Here is a 24,979-nt window from a genome sequence, read left to right on the forward strand (position 1 = left end):
CCACCTGTCCCTACTACACCGGGAGCCCTGGGGACCCAAATTCACCTGAGGGAAGTCATACTATCCTAGCTGCCATAACATCACCCCAGTGGACCCCTTTAAACTGTGTCGGTCATCCCTGACCGAATACCACAGGTGGTGTCACGAACAAACTTTATTCAAAACCCCTTTAAAGACCATCCCTTATACATGGGCGCCACGGGCCAGGTCGCCGCCGCCGTGACACATCCTTTTAAGTACCGAACTAGCGTACTCCACAGCCCTACCGGGCATTCCACGAGCGCTGATTGACCGCATGGATCATGTGACATAACACTGTCACACAATCCCCAGAATAGCCAGTACTGATATTACTGGAACAGAACCAGCACGGGAGCAGAGTTCAGGTCTCATTCTTTGACAACCCTTTCTGAATCCCTATGTTTCTCCTATGTAAGAGTAATGAAAAATAATTCACAACCTTAAAGGGAGTTATTCATTAGTGATGAGCGAGTATACTTGTTGCTCAGGTGGTCTGAGTATTTTGGGGTGCTCGGAAATTTAGTTTTTGTTGCTGCAGCTGCATGATTTGCAGAATTCACTAACAAACAGGCAACCCCCACATGTATTCAAGCTGTCTAGCAGTTGCAAATCATGCAGCTGCGGCGCCGAAAATGAAATCTCCGAGCATGCCAAAATACTCGGTGACCACCTGAGCAAGCTCCGGGAAACCCAAGTAATGAGTATACTCGCTCATCCCTATTTTTCATTTATTAAAGCACCACTGCAGCGTTTTTTTATTTTACCACTGGAGTGGTGCCACTAATCTAAGTTCCCTGTCGCTAGCATCATAGTTACCAGCCACTCCGGTCCGTCTCATGCAGACTGAGACCTGCCTGATCCTTCCAGTGTTTGCTGGGCATGTCAAGTCCATACTCAATATCCCAGGCTGATGCAGCAGGTTCGGCAGTGCTCTGTCGTGCGGGGAGCTCAGTCAGTCTCGTCCCAAGATTTCGGGAGACGAGATCTCGGCACCTGAGATATCGGGATGAGATTTCGTTGCCGAGATCTCAATCTGATCATGTGCCGCCCCTATTGGCCATTTTCCAGAAGGCCACTGCATCGCAATAATGGATGTGCGGGGGACTCCAGGCTTTCACAAAATGCCAGCAGAGCCTCAAACAAGCGCCCCCCCCCCCCCCCGCACGACAGAGCACCGCAAACCTAATGCACCAGCCTGGGAGGAGAGTGTGATCATCACCCTGCACCATCGGACTGCCGCAGAATCGCCCAACTCCTGCTGCCACACTACTTGTAAGTATATTATGACTATAAGACGCACCCCCATTTCCCCAAAAAGTTTATTTTGAAAAAAGTTTGTCTTATAGTCCGAAAAATACGGTAAAAGTTCAAATCACCCCTTCCCCCATTTGCCCCATTCAAAATAAAACAAAAAGAATCACATATTTGGTATCACCGCGTTGAGAATCACCCGATCTGTCAGTATAAGAAATTAATCTGATCGCTAAACTTCGTAACAAGAAAAAGTCAAAATTACGTTTTTTTGGTTGCCACAACATTGCAATAAAATGCAATAACGGGCGATCAAAAGATCGTATCTGCACGAAAATGGTATCAATAAAAATGTCAGCTCAGTGCGCAAAAAATAAGCCCTCACCCGACCCCAGATCAAGAAAAATGGAAATGCTACGGGTCTCTGAAAACAATGCTTTTTTTTTTTTTTTTTTTTAACTTTGGAATTTTTTTTCACCACTTAGATATAAAAGGACCTAGTCACGTTTAGTATCTATGAACTCGTAATGACCTGGAAAATCATAATGGCAGGTCAGTTTCAGTATTTAGTGAACATCTTAAAAAAGCAAAACGTAACAAAAAGTGCAATTCCAAAATTGATTTTAATTTCACCGCACTTGGAATTTATTTCCTGTTTTCTAGTACTCGATATGTTAAAACCAATGGTGTCATTCAAAAGTACAACTCGTCACACAAACAAAACAAGCCCTCACATTGCCATATTGACCAAAAAATAAAAAAGTTATGGCTCTGGGAAGAAGGGAGCAATAAACGAAAATCCCACTGGTCATGAAATTGTTAAGAGTTGAAGACAAAGAAAACCGTAAAAGAAATGGATTTCCTTGTGAAATAATTTCAAATGTTTATCCATTGCGTTTATTGGTGCTTAACCTTGACCATCTTCTCAAAAATCTAGATAAAAAATATATAGTGATGATTAAATAAAAAAAAGTTCTAAAAAAGAAAAGTAACCATAAGGTGCAAATCTGATCATGAGACGATCAAATTGAATGAACCAATAAAATCAATAAATAAAATGAGTCAGAAATTTAAATAAATAAAAAAAATATATATATATATCGCTTTTATTTCATTTTTTTGCAAAGCCATGCTGTGGTGATGGATGCAGTATGTGGTTTAGCATTGTCTTGCTGAAATATGCAAGGCCTTCCCTGAAATAGCCATTGTCTGGATGGTGCATACAGTGTTCTAAAACCCCTATATACTGCTCAGCATTGATAGTGACTTTCAATATGTGTAAGCTGCCCATGCCATAGGCACGAATACAGGCAGATACCATGAGAGATACAGACTTCTGAACTGTGTGCTGATAACAAGCTGGATGGTCCCTTTCCTCTCTGCTGTCCATGGCATCTGTGGTTAATATATTTTGACATTTTGATTCTTTTGAACACAGAACAGTTTTCCATTTTTCTTCAGTCCGTTTTACATGAGCTTTGGCCCAGAGAAGATGGCAGAGTTTCTGGATTGTCTTGCGATAAGACTTCTTCTTTCTATGATAATTTGTTATGAAGAGTTTCTCCAGAATCTCAATCCTTTGATTTTATATACTAAAAGATGCGGGATATTCACAGTCTTTGCTATTTTATGTTGAGGAACATTTTTCTTTAATTGTTCAACAGTTTTTAGACTCATTTGTTCAGATTAGTGAACCTCTGACCATCTTTGCTTTTTAGAGACTCTGCCTTCTAACATGCTCTTTTTAGAAATAGTTTTCTTTAGTACCACTTACTTTTCCAGCCTTTTGTGGTCCCTGTCCTAACTTTTTTTTTTTTTACTTACTGCTCAATTTGTAAATATTGTACTTCATTTGATAAAAATAACTCAATGTCTAACTTTCCATTTCTGATCTGTGTTCTATGGTAAATAAAATATGGCTATAAGATTTTCAAATCATTGATGTGTAAAATGTAAAGAAAACAAGAGTACAATCGCTTTTTAGGAATTGGAAGTTACTACATATAAATAAAAAATTGAAGTTTTTAGTCATCCAGCAGGTTAAAATCTGTAATGGTACATTCACACGGAGCAGAAATTTGACGTTTCTCTGTCTGATTTCCCCAGTTTTCCGATGGCAAATTCAAAGCCTGCAGCAAATTACAACTGCTGCTGATTTTTCAATAATAATGATAAAAAAAAAAAAAAAAAAAACCTCCATCTTTCCTATTGATTTTCTGTCCAAAACAAAAAAAACAATGCATAGATCAAGTAGGCGGTTTTGAAAAAATTTTGTCTTTTTAGCTTTAAAAAATATATATGAGCCACTTTTAAAACAGTAATTCTATTTTTTCCCCTGCCATAAAGGGACTTTCATTTTTTAGTTACAGGATCAGGTGTCTCCTTGTCTGAAGTAGGCATTGTATGGAAAGAAGCGCTGGTCAGTTTTTGAGGAAAGCCTCAACAAGAAAAAAGTGGATAACGCCTTTTAAGTACTTGATAGCGTCGTGTGGCAAAATTCGGCAGCCTGCTAAAGCACCACTTAACTGACTTATTTCAGGAGTCCTGGCTGGATAATTGTAAGCATGAAGGAGGTAAGACAGCAAGAGGCCAAAAAAGCACCAAGGTCCTGGCACAATTTACATACAGGCAAGTTTGCACGTGTCAACTGCTGCAGAAATATTCGATATGTAAAGTCATATCTGTAAAAGAGGATGATGTCAAGGATAGGAAGATTTAATGGCAGCTTACAATCCTCCTGAAAACATAGGTAACTGTCACAGGACACCTGGCTCAGCAGGTGGACTAGCCTTCTCAGCTTCAAAGAAGAAAACTCCTGCAGGAAGACCTTCTGCGGAGCCCATGTGGTGTAACTGCTTTGTTCAGACAGTTAGGATTTCATAAGGAGAATATAGACTTATCGTACATCCTAGCCACACACCAGTTACATTTTTGAGATCTCTGGAATGAGCAGAACACCTTCCAGGGTCTCGGTCCGTACTAGCACCCCAGGGTGGGGGAGATATGTAGAATATGCTGAGAAAAAATGGACAGCACCTCCAAAAATCATACATTGTTCTAATGCCGCTATGCAAAAATATATATAATTGAACATGAGATTCTTAGTTTAACATTATGATCAGACTGTATGAAGCCCACTGCCACCCCACGGTCACCACTAGCGTGGTTAGGTGCTGGCCACCGGCGACCGCCAGGTGCCATTCCCGGGGGTTGGTATGAGTCTTGTCGCAAACCTTTGCAGCATGTATAACCAGACAATACAAATCCAGGCTAACTCCAGCCTAGCTCCTCACACACACAGATTTCCCCACTAACTGGCTTATGCAGGCGATTGCTGTAGCCGAGTATGTCAGGCGCTGACCATGTGCTGAGTTCTGCTGCTGCACTTTAATGTCTTGCTCACACTGGCTTTGATTCTCCTGTAAGTGACTTGGGACGATTATACTAGTAATCGCAGATCTGCCTTCCCCCATGGTATAACATTGGGCTGTGTGCTATCCAATAAAACATCGGATAGCATTCGGCTGTGACTATTATATTTAAAAAAAAAAAGAAAAAAAAAGAATACCAAACAGCACCCAAGGACAAAGTAACTGAAAGGCAACAACCTTTTTAAAGGTAACAGATTCAATATTTATAGTTTTAGGGATTTTATGTAGATTAGCCTGCCCTACAAGAAAATGGGAAACATAACAAAAACACAAAAGGATACCAATCATTGTTTATCTAAAAAGAATAAAAGAATACCAAAACAAAAAAAAATACATTAAAAATGAAAATCACAACATACACAAATGATACAAAATAAATAGGATAGATTGCAAATCTACAACACAATTTGATAAATTACTATCTCAATTTGGATAACAATTAGCCCACGAAAATGTATACACTTCATTTGTAATTTTTTTTGTGCTTAAATTAAAATGTATGTACAACACAGTTTTTGGATACCACAGTGAGAATATATGAAACTGCTTGATAGGAAATATTATACATATACTACATGATACTGTAACACATAACACTTGGATAATACAGAACGTTGGTAAATCACAGTTTCTGATTGGAGAGCACGTTCCAGGGCCAAATATTCGGAAACAAAATTTGCAGATGATTTGAGCCTTTTTTTTTTTAAATATATGCTGTATATTTTTACAAAACACATCTGCTTAACCCAAAAAGCATTTTAAATAGAGGAAAAATTAGTGAATTTTACATAAACGTTATTGTTATTCTAGGATCCATCCTTACAACTAAAATTTTGCAACGCATCAATGAAAAAAAAAATCACTGTTTAAGGAAGTATTCGGATTATACCTTTATATTGCATAATTTTTCTTTTATATACATATATATTACATGGTAAAAAAAAGAAAACCTCCCTCATCTACCTCAGTGGTCTTTAAAGACGCACAAAATTGCATATTAAATTGCTACGAAGCTAGAAAAGCTCTTAAAGGCACATACATTCACAGTAGCTCTAATTAAAAGAGGAACACCTGGAGAAAAAAATAAAAATATTCCAGTGGAGAACAGAATTATCATTAATGCCAGGAGCATTAATGATGAGGAAACTTTCAGGGTTTTATTGAATTCAAAATAATATTTTAAAGGGAAAAAAATAAATACAATTTACCTCTGCCTTTTCGGATGGTGGCACTAAGGCCTGTCCCAGAAGTCCAGATAATTCCGGCACTGGAATTATCCGTGTCCGTGTGCTCACGTGGCACATCAGTGTGGCACACGTGCGGCATCCGTGTGCCGACTGGGTACCACACGCACCGTGCAGGAGACAGAGCTACAGTTAAGCGCTGTCCCCTGCATCTGGTGCTGAAGCCGCCATTCATTTCTTCTCTCCAGCAGCGTTCGCTGGAGAGAAGATATGAAAATTTTTTTATTTTTTTTTTGGTGTTTAAAAAAAGACCCCTATGGGAGGTGGAGCCGCATATTCATCACTGTAATGGGCGGCACCACGTGACCGCTCATACAGGAGAAGCTGCGGCGAGGAGAGGAAGCAGCGAGGGAGCCGGGTAAGTATTTTATTAACAGCGGGGGGCGCACAGGGGGTGGGAGGGGGTTGGGGACAGGGATCTTTTTTTAAACACCAAAAAAAAAAAACATAAAACTAAAAAAAAAAATTTTTCATATCTTCTCTCCAGCGAACGCTGCTGGAGAGAAGAAATGATTGGCGGCTTCAGCACCACGCTGGGGGGACAGCGCTTACTGTAGCGCTGTCTCCTGCACGGCACACGGACAGCATCCGTGTGCGGTACGTGTTTTACACGGACCCATTGACTTTAATGGGTCCCTGTGATATGTGCGCTCCCACGAACACTGACATGTCTCCGTGTTTTTCAAACGGACACACGGTCCGTGAAAACACGCTGACATGTGCAGAGACACATTGATTTTAATGTGTCTACGTGAGTCAGTGTCTCCGGTACGTGAGGAAACAGTCACCAAACGTACTGGAGCCACTGACGTGTGAAACCGGCCTAACAGGGAGGTGAACTAAACTTCAATCATACCATGAATTCTCAAAGGAATTAAATCAACAAGCAAGGCCCACCCCACCTTAAAATATATTTTTTGAAATATTTGAATTTTTGAGATGACCAATTTCTGGTTTTTATGTCTGAAATGTGATTTTTAGGAGTTTGAAAACAAATATATACATATCCTATGAATATTTACATAAGGCAATTAGTAACATCTCTCACATGAAATCTATTTTTCATTATTTTAAAGAGGACCTGTCACCAGGTTGAGAATGTTAAACTGGCCTCATCATGGGACAGATAAAACTTCTTCGTTTTTAATTCCTCTTCTCCATTGCGGAGCTTTGGAATTTCAGGTTATTGTTTATGATAGGTCCAAGTGGGTGTTACCAGAGATTCTTCTCTGGAGGGCCATGTAATTCATCCCTGATATCAGCGCCCGTCTTGGCAGTTCCACTTCATGCTTGCGTTGAAAACAGGAGAGAGTTGGAAGATCACTCATAGTGCGAGAAGGAGAATGTCTAGTTGGCTCATTTTAATAGCTAAGCCAGCCCCCTTCTCAGTCTATACATAGGAGGTGAAAGAAACAGGACTGGATATCTGGCTTATTTCAATAGCTAACCTAGCCCCCATCAGGTCACTTAAGTATAGAATGAGGAGGATGGCTTAGCTATTGAAAGGAGTCATATCTAACCCCCTTTCCTATTACCTATGCATAGACTGAGAATGGGGCTGGCTTAGCAATTGAAATGAGCCAGTCTATACATAGGAGATTAAAAGGAAAGTGGTCTGGATATCTGGCTCTTTTCAAAAGCTAAGCCAGACCCCTTTCCGGTCACTTTATACACTGAAAAGGGTGATGGCATAGCAATTAATAGTAGTCTAAACATAGGAGGTTACAAGAAAGGGGTCTGGATATCTGGCTAATTTTCAGTTTAAACATAGCCAGATATCCTGACCCCTTTCCTGTCACCTCCTATACTTAGACTGGAAAGGGGGCTGGCTTAGCTACTGAAATGAGCCAGATATCCAGAGCCCTTTCTTGTCACCTCTTATGTATAGACTGACTCATTTTAAGTGCTACGCCACTCCTCTTCTTAGTCTATACATAGGCAGTAACAGGAAACCGGGCTGGCTTAGCTACTGAAATGCGCCAGCTAAATACAAAGATGTGATGACTTGCTGACACAAGAAATGCTCTCCTGTGTCCAATACAGGGCCGGAAGTAGAGCTTCATAACTGGGGACAGACGCAGATAGCCAAGTAAGGTGGACAACTCTATTAACCTTATTTTTCTTATTTTACATAGTCACAAAGGCTTCTACTCTTATATGCTGTACTACAGCAGATTTATTGCTTTGGTTGGTTTACAATATTTTACACGATTGTTCAAAACTCTCTCATTCAACGCAACAGCAGAACCAGACAAGAAAAAAAAAAGCTAACAGAAGCATCAGACGTGAGAAAGTCAACTTTATCATAATGGATATAATACAAAGGTAACTTTATTAAAATAATACTCCTTCATTGTTACGTATATTACAATGCTTGAATCAGAAGCAAAAAAAAACAAACAAGAAAATAGAAACCTTTGCATAATAAAATGAGCTCCTGCTACATACTGCGTATTATACACCGTTTGCCCAACAAACAAGGATTTGATCGTTAGAGTGAGATTAGACAAGGAGTCTGGGGTAAATACCGGGGTCCCATTAAGATTTTTCATTTCAGGTTATGACAAACCTTCGGAGGGGCTTTCCAGCAAGTCCTTCTTGTCCACCTCGCGTTATCCTAGACACAAAGAGCATTAAAGCTCCATAAACTACACTTACTTACAGAAATGCTGCTTGTGTACAGTCGATAAATACTTTGGCAATGCCCAAGTTCTCAGTAACTAGCAATAATTGAGGCCCTCCCGAAATGGAGAGCGAGGAGCAGGCGTAGGTGGTCTTCACAGTGGTCACTAAGACATAGCGTCTAGAAATGTATTGTGCAAATAACATAAGGAAAAAACATTATAAATACAAAGCAGTTCTAAGGGGTAACGGCAGCAAGTCAGTACCATATTAAATAATGGGTATATCACGGTTTCGTGCTCATGGCTTCATATACAGAATTCCAAGAAGACAATGAAGAGTACCAAGTCTGACAAGACCCCAGTACAGACTACTCATGAATCTGTTGTGTGAAAAAACATTATTGACCTGCATGTTAATAGCGCTCTAAAGGCGTGGGACTGCCGCATTGAAAGGCCAGCTACTGGGAAAAAAATGAACTTCATTCTTTCCGGCTTTCAGTCATAGAGGTGGGATTTCAGTCACCGCTCAGTACAGCTGAGCTTTCAGTGCGTGCACCGGGCAGCTTCAGCAATTAATAGCATTGTTTTTTACATGATAGGTTCCCTTTAAAGGTGGTGTCATTAAATAACATTCATTGTGCAGATCATAAAAAAAAAAAAAAATAGCGTTTGTCACTTACATGCGTTTAAAAAATTAGGACAGATCCTTACATAGTCGTCATCTGGTGAGCAACGTGTGTAGCTACATGCATGTCCACCTGATGAGCGGAGTGCTGCTGGATGCTCAGTCACTATCCCCATAGGTCTGTGCAGAGCAGCCAACAGAAAACACTTTCTGTCCTGTTAGTCGTGGAAGAAGCAGAACCTCCGTAGCAGAATGGCAACGTAGGTGAGAAGATGCCTTCTACAGGAGAAACCACCATCAATCATGTTTGGGAGCCTCCCGAGTCTCTCCGAAAGAAGAGGTTGGGTTATCAGATTAGCATCAGGCATGTTGAATTGTAATGCCTTATCTTCTTGTTCCCACAGGTGATACACAAGACCGAAAACGCATTAATGCTCAGCCGAGTGTGCATGCTTATGGGTGGGGTGGTCAAGAGAGGTGGCTATTGGCGGAACAAGCATTCAGCCCACCATTATCTAAGCATTAGATAAGAAAGGGTCATCGAGGGCCATAAACAGCCCGGGGCCTGAGGTTCACCACCGATGATCTGGGGGTTTAAGCTATCAGCTGCCAGGAGAGAAGGGGGGGGGGGGGGGGACAACAAGTCCAGTATATATAAAAAGGTATATTTAGGCTAGAAATACTGCAAATTACTCAAAAGCCGTTATTAAAGAGCTTTAGATTTGAAAATGAATCATGCTAACTTTTTGAAAACATATAAAAGTAAAGCAGATTCCAAAGACATGTCTAAAATTCATCTTTTAAAGTAGATTTCCACCCTCATACTTCAATTTTAACCTGTTTTTTACGGCATAGGTGTCTCGATGAACTTTGGTTGGGAAGGTAAAATTCTATCAAAACCGGTGAAGATAACATCAGCTGTCAATCTTGGGGTAGGGATAGGCCAGTTCTACAGGTTGTCCAGTAGGAGAACATTCAATCAAGGGTTCTTCTAAGGTCGGAATTTACTACTCAACTCAACACTGTTAACACTCCGCACAACCTGGACCACAATGATTAATCCTGAAGACACTGCCCTGCATCATCCTACCTTTTGACATACAAGGAGGAAGAACGGTGAAAGTTTTTTTTTTGTTTGTTTTTTTGTTTTGTTTTTTCAATTCGTTCTGCAAAGGTTGTAAGATTCCACCAACACCTCTATTTTTGGTAAAGGACCCAGCTTAAGTACAAATGTGGTAAAGATATTAAATAATTTCCTTCAGTTCTATGTAGTTTTGCCGCTGTACACAGAAAGGAGCTTCCATCTTGCCTGTGCAGTTTATAATGGAACATATGAAGCTTTGGTTCAGATTCTGAACTCTTAGCACCGGTGACGATACAGAAACATTCATTTCATTAGAAAACATTTGATCAAGAATAGGTAAGCGTTAAACATGTAAGAAAATGATGTAATTTAAGTAGCAATGAAACATCTTGGATTTTAGCTGCCTTTCTACTTTCAAACTAATTAGTAATAATCCACACCAACTCTACAATTATCAAACCGTAGAATCTCAATGTCCTTTTTACTTATTTTTCAGTTTGCCTTTATCATATATAGAAACAAATACTTCTTTGGAAACTGAACAAGTGGCTGTTGACAGTTATATTACTTTTAGGGTATGTGCACACGTTGAGGATTTACTGCGGATCCGCAGCGTTTTTTTACCGTGCAGAAACGCTGCAGATCCGCAAGTGATTTACAGTACAATGTAAATCAATGGATAAAAAAATGCTGTGCCAATGGTGCGGAAAACTCTGCACGGAAAAGCTGCGGATTAAAAGAAGGAGCATGTCACTTCTTTTGTGCGGATCTGCAGCGTTTTTGTACCCATTCCATTATAGAAATCCGCAGGGGTAAAAACGCAAGAAATCCGCACAAAATCCGCATTAAAAAACGCATCAAATCCGCACCTGCGTTTTCTGACAAAAGAAGCAGAATCCGCACAAAAAATTCTAGAAAAATGGGATTTGTCAGCAGGTACTGACCTGCATGATGACAGTTTCCAGGGAGAAACATTGTTTTATAGACGGCAAAGAGCAAAAATGAACGAATACTAATCCTTCACAACAACAAATGTCAATGTGTTAAAAGGGAGCAAAACCGAAATGCCACAGACAAGCCACATAAAGAGTGGAATTTAGGTTTCGGGACAAATTACTAAGATTTCTAAATCTATAAAAGCACCCCCGATGATCATGATATAATAGGATACCCCATCTATATGCCTTAACACTTTAGGATGGGAATTCCACATTAAATTTAATAGAGAAGACCATTTTAAGGAAGAAATGAAAGGCATCGTCGTCATAAATGATTTTTACTGCTGGCTAAAATGCAAGAGCTTTTCCTGATGGCAACATGAAATGACTTCAGAAAATAGACCCAAAAACAAACGACGTATAGACGTTAGGATGCGGTTGTAGAAGCATTCATATATTTTTTTTTCTCTACATTTTATAGCTAAGGCCATGGGAAAAAAAAACATTTGAAAAAAAAAAATCCATGCCAAAGAATGCTGATAAAAGAGAACCTGTCACCAGGTGAAAAGTCACCTTTTTTTTGTTTGTTTTATTTCTGATGGTTTTTTTGGATGTCCACCATACATTTCCAGAGATACAGTGGTATAAAAAAAAAAATAAAAAAAGTCTACACAACCCTGCCAATACGCCAGGTTTTTGTCATTGAACAAAAAAAGAAAAAACAAAAACATACCAGGAAGAATCATTTCAGAATCGTTTCCACCTTTAATGCAGGGTTGTAGAGTCAGAGACCATTTTGGTTGAGTCGGTATAAAATGGCCTGACTCCTAAAATATATAATACATTGGGTACAGTAGTATAAAAAAATGCAGGATGTGCTTTAACTTTTTTCATAATTTGGGAGAGTTATAAAATGTCCTATAAATGTCTGTTCTGTTCCTGATCTAAGACTCTCGGCTTTTAGTGGAGATGAATCTGTGCTGCACTTTATGTACATGCTCAGTAGTGATTGTGGAGTCGGTGTCGGGAAAATTGAGGAATCGTAGTAGGAGTCGGAGGCTTGGCTTACAGACTCCACAACCCTTCTTTAATGTCACCCAAAATCTGGACAAATCCATTAAGAATAAAACTGAAATCATTTTGAGGGGAGGGAAATAAGAACAAAACTAAAACAATGTGTTTGCATAATTGTGAACACCCTTTTATCTTTGGGATGTAGTTGTATTCAGAATAGGTCACATTACATAGTAGTCAGTACACAGCTGCCATCATTTACAGTGATTCTGATTACCCCATATAAAGTTTAGCTGTTCTTGAAGAATGTTCCTGACATTTCCTTAGTTGCATTTTACAGCATAAGCCATTCTCATAAATAGCTTACAACACAGCAAAGGGATCTCATTGTTGAAAGTTATACTATTAAAAAAAAGGGTACAAAAAATTCCAAAGCATTATATATGCCATTAGTCACTGAAGACTATCATTAAGAAATGTCTTACGTTTGGCACAAGAGTGACATTACCTGGGACTGGACGTTACTAAAAATTTGATGTAAAGACAAGAAGAAAATTGTCCCGGGAGGCTGACAAGAGGCCTACAGCAATATTAAAGGAGTTGCAGGAATTTCTGGCAAGTACTGGTTGCCTACTGCAGGTGACAACAATCTTCCATATTCTTTATATGGCTGGCATGTGTAGTAGGGTAGCAAGTCAAAAGCCTTTTTTTACTAAGAAAAACATTCAAGCCCGGATATGTTATAAAATCTGCCAAAACGTGTTATTGTCTGATGATACCAAGTTTGAACTTTTAGGTCAAAATTACAAAAGGCATGTTTGGGGCAAAAACCAACATTACACATCACCAAAAACATCATACCCACAGTGAAGCACTTTGGAGGCAGCATTATGCTTCGGAGCGGTTTTTAAGCAGCTGGAACTGGGGCTTTAATCAAGGCGGAGAGAATTAACAGTTCCAAATATCAGTCAATTCTCCAACAAAACTTTCAAGCCTCTGCTGAAAAGCTGAAGATGAATTTCACCTTAAAGTTCAACAACAAACCTAAGTGACCTCAAAAATCACCAAAATAATGGCTTCTCCAGTAGAAAAATCAAAGTTTTGGAGCGGCCCAGCCAGAGCTCTGACCTGAATCCCATTGAAAATCTGTGGGTTGACGTGAGAGGGCGCTGTACACAGGAGATGCCCTCGCAATGTGACAGACCTGGAGCGCTACAGATGAATTCTAGATGTGACATGCTGGTAGACTGCTACTCAAAATGACTCAATGCTGTCACAAATTCAAAAGGTACTTCAACAAAGTACTAGTTTAAGGGCGTGCATATTTATGCAACCACATTAATTTTCGTTCATTATTTTTATCCACCCCAGTTAGTTATTTTTCAATTGAATTGTACACATTATGTGTAAACATTAAAGGGGTTTTTTTGACGTGAGGTTCTCTTTACTCCCTTGGGGATTTTAAAGTAGTATCTAGCTGCAGCATCACTGACTGACCATACCAACGAGCTCCACCACCAAGACCCAAATCCCTGCTAATAGGAACAGAGGTCTTGTGTCCCCCATTTGAACGCCGAGCTAGTCACACAGGCTCACTACCGCACCATATAAAGTCTATGGGTCTGACCAAGAGACTGATCGGCCATTTCAGTCATTCCCAATGATAGGAGCAGCAGCATGTACGTGTGACCACTGTGCCATTCAAAAGGGGGATGCAGGACCCTAGCCTCATGATTGGAGAGGGTCCCAATAGTGTTACCCCAGATATCATACGTTTATTACCTATCCTGTAGGTAATTAACAGTCTTAAGTAGAGCTATGCACCAAAAGTACATAAAAAAAAAATGTTGAAAATACACTAAAATAATCAATGACCATGTGAAATAATCCCATCATCAGGCACGGTCTAATAGATACATAGCTTAGAAGGGAGGGTGGTCCATTCAATTACAAGCTCAATATAGTACAGAAAAGTAGCGATCTAGGCACACATTAGCTTTACCTCTTATATAGCAGCATTACTTCTCCGGTATAACATATTTCAATGGCACCCAAGAGGAAAATATGGAGCAGAGCAACAAGGATTAGCGTTTTCTCATCATTGTACACAGTAAGCAGTTTAAAAAAGGCAAAAACGAACACGTTATCAGTCCTAAAAATCAATGGGACTTGCTTATAGCCATGATCTAAAAATCTTGCATTGGTTTTGCTGTACAATTTGGTAATTTCTAAAAATATAATTCTAAGGGTTTTTTTTTTTATATTTTTTTTCCTTTAAAAACAGATTCATGCAGTTTACAAGCACGGAGTTGTGTAATAAATAAATATAAATATATATATATATATATATATATATATATATATATATATATATTTATTTTTATTATTATTATTATTATTATATTAACAGCCAATACCATAAGGTCAAGGTGCAGAAAGCGTCAATATCTAATGGAATTGAGTAAATCCGTAAACCAGCAGCCGGACTCCTCACCGGTGAGCACTGGTCCCTTGTGAACCGTCAGGCAAAGAAGAATTGGCAACTTCAGAGGTGGGATTGGCCAAATCAAATTGTGGCCAACCATTATCCCAAGTGTATGAAAGGCTAACCGCCTACAACTGGTGACGTTGGAGATTTAGCCAATGGAAAATTGTTGTTTGATTGGTAAAATATTCAGTGACTCTTAACACTGTGATGTAATGGCATTGTGATAGGGTTCTTGCAATTGCTTATTACCATGACTCAAAATTAGAGTTAAGCGAATAGGTTCGGAAATGATCACCGAATCCGAATTTGCCATATTCGTGCCATGTTGGTACCCTACTCATGCCAAATTTAAGTTTGACAATAGCTTCCGAACTTATTCGCTCAACTCTACTCCCAACACAATATTTGCCGGTGATTGTAACCCGAACAGAATATTGAAAAATTTGCTCAATTCTATTCAAAATTTTAAGATAGTGAAGGCCAACATTTTGATATTGCCAACATTGATGTGCTCACACATCAATCACAGAAATCTGGGCCTGAGATCACTAAAGAGCTATCACAATCCTATGATATTCCTCCCGAAGGTAAAAAACATGGAAATTCAACATGCTCAACATCACTCATTGGGTTGGTAGAGCCTAATACACATAAGAGCTTAGGCTGATGCTCCCAAAATTAGTGAGCTAAATCCACTTTTATCTCACACGTATGGCCAACCGAGGAGCAGGGCAAGGGCACTGATTGACATGACAAAAAAGAATGGGGAAGATGGGCAACAAAGTCATTTTGTTCTTTTAGAACACATCAGAAGGCTCCCTCCATTTCTTTCGGATACTCAAAACCGATATTTAAGAGAAAGCGGATCACCGATTATGCTACAGAGTTGTCACGGGTTCTTACAGAAGTCAATATCTTCATTGAAATCGATGGATTGTCAGCAAACATTGGAGAGACCAATTTTGACAGCTGGCCCAGTATGTACCGTATTCATGTTCTTGGAACCACAGTAGATGGTTATGATCTGTGAGGTGAAGCTGGTTTCACACATCTGGATTTCACAGTGAGTATGGACCGCAATGTCTGGTCCAGCCATTGATCACATATACAAGACTGTGTGGTTCAGGTCAGGAGACCCACAGACCGACATGACATTGTTGTCCGTACTCTGACCGTCAAAATCAGATGTGCAGAACCAACCTTAGTAATGAGAACCTATGAATTTCAGAAGATGCACTTGATCTTACTGAACAGCCTATGTTCTCACGAACATTAATTTGGCCAACAACATGTATAAGTATTTTAACACATCCACCATAATATATGAATCACCAGTCATCAATGTACAGGACAGAGAGAAAGAAAAAAAATGTCCAAAAACAATTATTCATATACGTGGCAACATGGGCCAATTGCCAGTAGCTAATGTAGATAGTTTAGATGTGGCTCAGACCCCTATAATCATGAATAATTCCCTTAGAGTAGTCTTTAGGGATTTTTTTTTGCCCTAAATAGCGCCACTCTTGTCCAATGGCTCTGCGTGGCATAGCACCCAAGCATTAGTCACAAGATTAGACCGGAGTTGCAATACTAGCAGAGGCCAATGAAAAGAGTAGTACTATTTCAGGAAAAGTATATCTGCTTTTCCAATCAATGAAATACATATTACTAGACATAGCCTACTATAGTTTAAGAATGTAGAAAAAAATATTACAATTTGTAGAATTGGGGGGGTAGTGAGGTTCTCATTTTGGAGCACCGTTTGGCAAGCTAGCGTGACAGCTTATGGGCTTTATATCTGGCCACTTTGTGGCAGGTCGGACAAAATGGCTCAGTTGAATGAAATAAGTTTACAATTTATTTTTACAAAGGGTCATCCACACTTATTCTGCTTCTATAATCAGCACCATTCTCAGGGTTGTGACCCAAAGCTCATCATGGGCTGGACTCCATTAGGTTGCGCCTGGAACCCCAGCAGTTTTCCTTTGAGTGGCAAATGCTGCCTTATTTAATAGAAAAAAATAATAATTACATATTATCTAAAAATATATATATTAACTTTTGAGCACTTTAATGTTTGTATTGTTCGCTTTGCTTTTGTACATTTTTTACGTTTCATTTCTGAAATGTCTGTATCTTGGTAATAGCTTTTCAGTTATTTGCTTCCAAAACTATTAGACCCCGAATTGTCAATGTACCCAGATGTCAGCAGGGAATTCCCACGCATGACCCCTACTAGGCATTCAGACTACATGTTTATAACAGTTTTTTTTTTTTAAGTAATACATTTATGGAACAAAAAACTGCAATAAAACTGAATTGAAATTCCAACAATGAGACAAGAAAAAAATAAAAAAATATATATATATATATATATATATATATATATATATATATATATATATATATATATATATATATATATATATAATTCTTTCCAAATTTCTCTCTTTTTTTTGGTCTCAATCATCAATCCTTATCTGATTATGTGTTTGCTCCTAAGAAGCGTGTCTCCCCACGCCTACGTTGCTGCAAGCTCATCAGATCCTGCCGCTACCGGGCTCGAAATCTTTGGTCTCAGGATGCTGGATGATACGTGGCAGGTGCACGTGTTCAGAGACAGGAATCCAGGAATGGAGCTGGAGTATGGAGTGGAGATAGTCCTGAAGTTTAGCAAGCTGCGTGACACTGGCTCAGATGGGCCCTTCATTGTGCATACTGTGATTGGACTTGTTGTGTGAAACACAGTTCTGTTCATTTAGCAGGTTCGCCGTTTCATCGGCTAACCCGTCATGCAGCTCTGTTAGAGTCATTTCAATTTTAGTGGTTTCACTGTCTGAGGATTGTGGGGTTTTGTCCATTCGTGATGCCATTAGGGCATTTTGGTACTGCTGTCTTGTAATCTAGTGTGCATGTGGAAAAAAAAAAAAACACAAGAGAAAAAAAATGAGTAAAAGCAAAGACAAAGGAAAATCACACAATCATAAAAAGCTTTACTTGCAACTTTAAGAAAGCAAATATTATATGGCAATATACTGATATTGAGACTATTGTATATACAGTACAGACCAAAAGTTTGGACACCTCATTTAAAAATTTTTCTGTATTTTTAGGACTATGAAATTTGTACATTCACACTGAAGGCATCAAAAATATGAATTAACACGTGTGGAATTATATACTTAACAAAAGTGTGAAACAACTGAAAATATGTCTTATATTCTAGGTTCTTCAAAGTAGCCACCTTTTGCTTTGATGACTGCTTTGCACACTCTTGGCATTCTCTTAAAGGGACTCTGTCACCTGAATTTGGCGGGACTGGTTTTGGGTCATATGGGCGGAGTTTTTGGGTGTTTGATTCACCCTTTCCTTACCCGCTGGCTGCATGCTGGCTGCAATATTGGATTGAAGTTCATTCTCTGTCCTCCATAGTACACGCCTGCGCAAGGCAATCTTGCCTTGTGCAGGCGTGTACTATGGAGGACAGAGAATGAACTTCAATCCAATATTGCAGCCAGCGGGTAAGGAAAGGGTGAATCAAACACCCGAAAACTCCGCCCATATGACCCAAAACCAGTCCCGCCAAATTCAGGTGACAGGTTCCCTTTAATGAGCTTCAAGAGGCAGTCACCGGGAATGGTTTTCACTTCACAGGTGTGCCCTGTCAGGTTTAATAAGTGGGATTTCTTGCCTTATAAATGGGGTGTGGACCATCAGTTGGGTTGTGCAGAAGTCTGGTGGATACACAGCTGATAGTCCTACTGAATAGACAGTTAGAATTTGTATTATGGCAAGAAAAAAGCAGCTTAGTAAAGAAAAACAAGTGGCCATCATTACTTTAAGAAATGAGGGTCAGTCAGTCCGAAAAATTGAAACTTTGAAAGTGTCCCCAAGTCCAGTGGCAAAAACCATCAAGCGCTACAAAGAAACTGGCTCACATGAGGACCACCCCAGGAAAGGAAGACCAAGAGTCACCTCTGCTTCTGAGGATAAGTTTATCCGAGTCACCAGCCTCAGAAATCGCATGTTAACAGCAGCTCAGATTAGAGACCAGGTCAATGCCACACAGAGTTCTAGCAGCAGACACATCTCTACAACAACTGTTAAGAGGAGACTTTGTGCAGCAGGCCTTCATGGTAAAATAGCTGCTGGGAAACCACTGCTAAGGACAGGCAACAAGCAGAAGAGACTTGTTTGGGCTAAAGAACACAAGGAATGGACATTAGACCAGTGGAAATCTGTGCTTTGGTCTGAGGAGTCCAAATTTGAGATCTTTGGTTCCAACCACTGTGTCTTTGTGCGACGCAGAAAAGGTGAACGGATGGGCTCTATATGCCTGGTTCCCACTGTGAAGCATGGAGGAGGAGGTGTGATGTGTGGGGGTCTTTGCTGGTGACACGGTTGGGGATTTATTCAAAACTGAAGGCCTACTGAACCAGCATGGCTACCACAGCATCTTGCAGCGGCATGCTATTCTATCCTGTTTGCGTTTAGTTGGACCATCATTTATTTTTCAACAGGAGAATGACCCCAAACACACCTCCAGGCTGTGTAAGGCCTATTTGACCAAGAAGGAGAGTGATGGGGTGCTACGCCAGATGACCTGGCCTCCACAGTCACCAGACCAGAACCCAATCGAGATGGTTTGCGTTGAGCTGGACCGCAGAGTGAAGGCAAAAGGGCCAAAAAGTGCTAAGCATCTCTGGGAACTCCTTCAAGATTATTGGAAGACCATTCCCGGTGACTACCTCTTGAAGCTCATCAAGAGAATGCCAAGAATGTGCAAAGCAGTCATCAAAGCAAAAGGTGGCTACTTTGAAGAACCTAGAATATAAGACATAATTTCAGATGTTTCACACTTTTTTGTTATGTATATAATTCCACGGGTGTTAATTCATATTTTTGATGCCTTCAGTGTGAATGTACAATTTTCATAGTCATGAAAATACAGGAAAATCTAAAAATGAGAAGAGGTGTCCAAACTTTTGGTCTGTACTGTACACATTAAATAGGAGGCACAGACTGTGTGTAGATACATCACATAGTATACACAGACTGCTGTATACATCACAGACAGAGACTGCAGTATATACATCATACAGAAGACACCGACTGCTGTGTATACATCATGCAGAAGACACTGACTGCTGTGTATACATCAAATATTATACGCTGATGCTACCGTATACATCACATAGTATGGATATCCTTAAGGACAGAAATTTAGAAAAATGAGATTCTCAAAGCACAATCGTTAACAATCCCTAAAAGAAGGAATAATAGGAAGCATTTAAAAAAACCAGGATGGATGAACACAGAACACATGCTAAAAAGGAAGAAATACATGTTTATCAAATGGAAAGAGGGAGGCAAATCTAAAGAAGAATATGATAATGTCTTTAGAACCTGCAGGGTACTCATCAGATTAGCTAAAGCTGATAATGAATTAAGGCTTGCAAGAGACGTTGAAAGCAATAAAAGAGGATGTTGGGGATATGTCAAATGTAAAAGAAAAGTCAAAGATGCTATAGGATTTTTACAGGATGAAAATGGTGAAGTGGTAAAAAATGATGTTGAGAAGGCCGAACTTTTAAATTCCTATCTTGCATCTATTTTCTCTCAGAAAGAAAATGTAATATCGACTGATTGTCACTGTACTATTGATGGAATAGAAGAATCCACACTATCTATACACAGAGATGGTGAGGGAACACTTAGCCAACATACATGAATTCAAGTTTCCAGGTCCAGATGAATTAAGATATTTAGCAGTGTGATTTTTGCCATACAATTCTTTAGATTGATGCAATTTTCACTTTACTTAAATGTAATTCTATCTGAATAGATAATCTTCACAATCCTTAAATGTATACAGAACCTTTAATCTATTCTTATGACTGACGCAGGGCTGAATCTTGTTTGATACAGTTATCTTACCATTGCCTGAATCTACCCTGCATCACCTGATATTTTATATAATATTTTGGGTATTCATTATTTCTGGCTTGCATTATTACCTTGTTGTTTGAATCCTTTTTGCTGCTAGCACTTTGCACTTTTATTGGGTCTTATTTATCTTTATGAATTTTTGGTAGATGCATGCTTTTTTTTTTTTTTTTTAAATCATCACATGATATGTTATTTATAACAACTGAATTTTTGTGGGCACCCTCTGTACCACCATATGCCCTATGTTTTTGCAATAAAGACATTTTTATTAAATTAATGGTTCTTCGATCCAAAGATTTTTTTTTTACCTCCTTCCTGGCATATTTTCTTTGGTTTGTTCTGTTTAATCTAAGTGGTTTACACTTTTGTCTACAGGCACAATCAGATACAGAATATATGAGTATTGATTTAGCTTGTACCATAACCATTTATAGATATTTGTTTATATCTGCATGTGTCATTTCTTGCAGGCATTGCAGGACCTTAGGTATCCATGGTTACGACCACTGAGAGTGACAGTTAGCTAGTTGCTAGTGGTCATAACCATGGACACCTAAGGTCCTGCAATGCCTGCACATGGGAAACGAGACAGAGCAAATAAAAAAACAAAACACTATACTACATTTCTAATTGGAGGTATTTGCTAATATTAGTACACCTACTGCATATTGGGATAGGATCTCTGAGATGGTAATACCCCTTTAATAGCGGTCTACAAGTATCTCAAGGGCTGTCACAGTGTAGAGGGATCAGCTTTATTCTCATTTACACATGGAACAACTAGAAGCAATGGAATGAAACTGAAAGGGAGGAGACACAGATTAAATATTAGAAAAAAACTTTTTCACAGTGAGGGTGATCAATGAGTGGAACAGGCTGCCACGAGAGGTAGTGAGTTCTCCTTCAAAGGAAGTCTTCAAACAGAGGCTGGACAGACATCTGAATGAGATGGTTTAGTGAATCCTGGATTGAGCAGGGGGTTGGACACAGTGATTTTGGAGGTCCCTTCCAACTCCAACATTCCAGGATTCTATTATCACATGGGGGACACAGACTGCTCTATACATTGTATAGGATACATTGAGACAGCTGTACACGACACAAACACGGAGACTGCTGTGTATAGATCACACAAAATACAGACTGCTGTATGTATATCACATAGGATACAAAAACTGCTGTATGCATTGCATAACATATACAGACTGCAGTATATATCACAATATACACTGACTGCTGTAAACACCTCATAGGACACACAACTAAATACATTGCATAGCAGACACAAACTCTACTGTATATTTTAGGATATAGTAGGTGTGTGTGACTGATCTTTCATTGGCTGCCATTAGATAGGAGCAAGGGCAAAGCGATGAAACTCTGGCACTAGGTGTAATGTAGTCTGCATGAGATGAACAATATTAAAGAGGAAGAAAGAATCAAAACCGCAGACAACCCAGGCATGGCCCAACAACTAAAACTAGTACAAAATACATGCAGAGAAGCTTCTACATTATATTTTAATAATATCCTACAAGCTATAGTATGTAGGCAAAAAGAAATGGTGCCTTGACTTGTAAAGATGCCTCTATCCTTTACCCATTCTCCTACCCAGCCTTCATCCCATTCTAGTAGTCCCTATGCCCATTCCCTCACCTAAAATGTCTTTACCTATGCCCACAACTAGAAGCTGCTACTCGTTACCTTACTAGTAGTGATCCTACCCATTCTCACCATCTACAAGTCACTCTATACCCATTTCCTTCCCAAAAAGTTCCTCTAATCATACTCCACTCAGTAACGGCACTATCCATTCCTCCACCCAGACACTCTACCCATTCCCCCAACTAGTAGTCGCTCTATTACCCAAACTCACATCTATAATATAACGCTGGGAGCGTCACTCTGTCCGAAGCCTTAATAGACTGCGCAAGCGCCGGCGCAGTCTGGGCTTCACAGAGTGACGCTCCCAGGAGATCGCGGAATGTGTTAACACTGAACGCACACCGCGATCTCCAACAGAGAAGCAGGGACCGTGGACGCGCCAGGAGGGTATCGGCTATATTCACCTGTCCTCCGTTCCACCGCTGCGCGCCGCCATCTTCCCGGTCCTCGGCCTGTGACCTTCAGTTCAGAGGGTGCGATGAAGCGCTTAATGCGCGCCGGCACCGCCCTCTGACCAGTCACAGCCAGAGGACCGGGAAGATGGCGGCGCGCAGCGGTGGAACGGAGGACAGGTGAATATAGTAAGTGCTGGGGGGCCTGAGCTGGCGGCGATACCGGCACCTGACCCCCACAGCGCGCCGGTGTCCCCGCCTGCTCAGGCCCCCCAGCACTCGGCGCCCAGCGACGATAGGCGAGTATGTTTTTTTTTTTTTTTTTGTTTTTTTTTGTTTTTATATATTGCAGCAGCATACGGGGGCATATAGAATGGAGCATGTTAAGGGGGCCATCAACCATAATGGAGCAGTGTACGGGGGCATAGAGTATGGAGCATCTTATGGGGGCCATAAACCTTTATGGAGCAGTGTACGGGGCATATACTATGGAGCATTTTATGGGGGCCATCAACCTTTATGGAGCAGTGTACGGGGGCATAGAGTATGGAGCATCTTATGGGGGCCATAAACCTTTATGGAGCAGTGTACGGGGCATATACTATGGAGCATTTTATGGGGGCCATCAACCATAATGGAGCAGTGTACGGGGGCATAGAGTATGGAGCATCTTATGGGGGTCATAAACCTTTATGGAGCAGTGTACGGGGCATATACTATGGAGCATTTTATGGGGGCCATCAACCTTTATGGAGCAGCGTATGGGGCATATGGATGGGAGCAGCAAATTAAAGAACGGGGGCGCAGGATGGGAGCAGCACATGACAGAACGGGGGCGCAGGATGGGAGCAGCACATGACAGAACGGGGGCGCAGGATGGAAGCAGCACATGACAGAACGGGGGCGCAGGATGGGAGCAGCAAATGACAGGATGGGGACGCAGGATGGGAGCAGCAAATGACAGGATGGGGACGCAGGATGGGTGCAGCACATGACAGGATGGGGATGCAGGATGGGTGCAGCACATGACAGGATGGGGACGCAGGATGGGTGCAGCACATGACAGGATGGGGACGCAGGATGGAGCAGCACATACCAGGATGGAGACCATATACCAATATAAAAGCTCGCCACCCGGGCGTAGAACGGGGTCAATAGCTAGTACATTTATACTTTTCTCTAACCACGTAGTTATCTACATGCCTCACCTAGTATACCCTTTACATATTACCACACCCAGTAGTCGTTGTAGCCAAACCCCTAAGTAGTCTCCATATTCTTCCCCCTACCAAGTGGCCAAATCACCACACTATCAGTTTATGATTCCTCATCTAACTATCCTTCAACCTTCAGACCACATCCTTTTCTACACCCAACTATACCTCTATCCATTCCTCCAATACCCTTCTTCTTCTGTCCATTAATGTTCCAATTAATTATTAACCATATGTTGAAAAATATTTAGAATTGAGAGTCCTCAGTGGTTGATACCTTTTAATGGCTAGCTGAAAAGATGGTAACAAATTGCATGCTTTCGAGACTACACAGGTCTCTTCATCAGGCAAAGACTAAAACAAATTCTGAAGAATCACATTTATGCACAACATCGCACAGTAAAAAAAAAGGGAAAAACCATGGATTCCCTTTTTTTTTTCTTTCTATGTCATGTTGTGCATAAATATGTGATTCTTCAGAATTTGTTTTAGTCTTTGCCTGATAAAGAGACCTGTGTAGTCTCGAAAGCTTGCAATTTGTTACCATCTTTTCAGTTAGCCATTAAAAAGTATCAACCACTGAGGACTCTCAATTCTAAATATTTTTCCATCTACTGGCTAACACGGTACAAAGATATATTTCTTTCCTGCAATCATATGTTGATAATTTAGTGTAACAATGACTTGTGCGTGATCATCCAATGCATGCAACAATATATATCAAAGATCAATTTGTGAATGTAAAGAACAGGAAAAGATATCATACCTTGACAAACTGCATGTCGGTTATGGCTCTCACAGAATAATCGGGAATATATACTTGCAAAAACGAAGCATTTAGCTGGTTGTTACTATTCCCCAATGTTGGTGTGACAGCATCGATTCGATCACTTCTATTTAGAGAGTCTGAATGATTTAGTCCACAGGGGCGAGGGGGCGACTTATTCTCCGCTATCAGAGAGTAAAGAAAATGATCATTTAAATATTGCAGTTAAAAAAAACAAGTTTTGACTTTGCAGTAAGTAATAAAAATTTCCTA

The 24,979-nt window shown here is 40.2% G+C and overlaps 1 protein-coding gene across 2 annotated transcripts in view; it reads right to left on the minus strand.

The window, feature by feature from the left end:
• Positions 1 to 17,155: 17,155 nt before the first annotated feature.
• CNNM2 (cyclin and CBS domain divalent metal cation transport mediator 2) overlaps positions 17,156 to 24,979 on the minus strand; it is a 134,040-nt gene continuing 126,216 nt past the window's right edge. For both annotated transcript variants that reach the window (XM_069753709.1, XM_069753708.1), the window contains 2 exons: positions 24,707 to 24,891; positions 17,156 to 17,623 (listed from right to left, as the gene is read on the minus strand). In XM_069753709.1, coding sequence (XP_069609810.1) covers positions 17,414 to 17,623; positions 24,707 to 24,891 — 395 coding nt within the window. In that variant the 3' untranslated portion in view covers positions 17,156 to 17,413. The remainder of the gene's footprint in view (positions 17,624 to 24,706; positions 24,892 to 24,979) is intronic.

The sequence above is a fragment of the Ranitomeya imitator genome, chromosome 2 (genome assembly GCF_032444005.1).
Source record: "Ranitomeya imitator isolate aRanImi1 chromosome 2, aRanImi1.pri, whole genome shotgun sequence".
Lineage (NCBI taxonomy): Eukaryota > Metazoa > Chordata > Amphibia > Anura > Dendrobatidae > Ranitomeya > Ranitomeya imitator.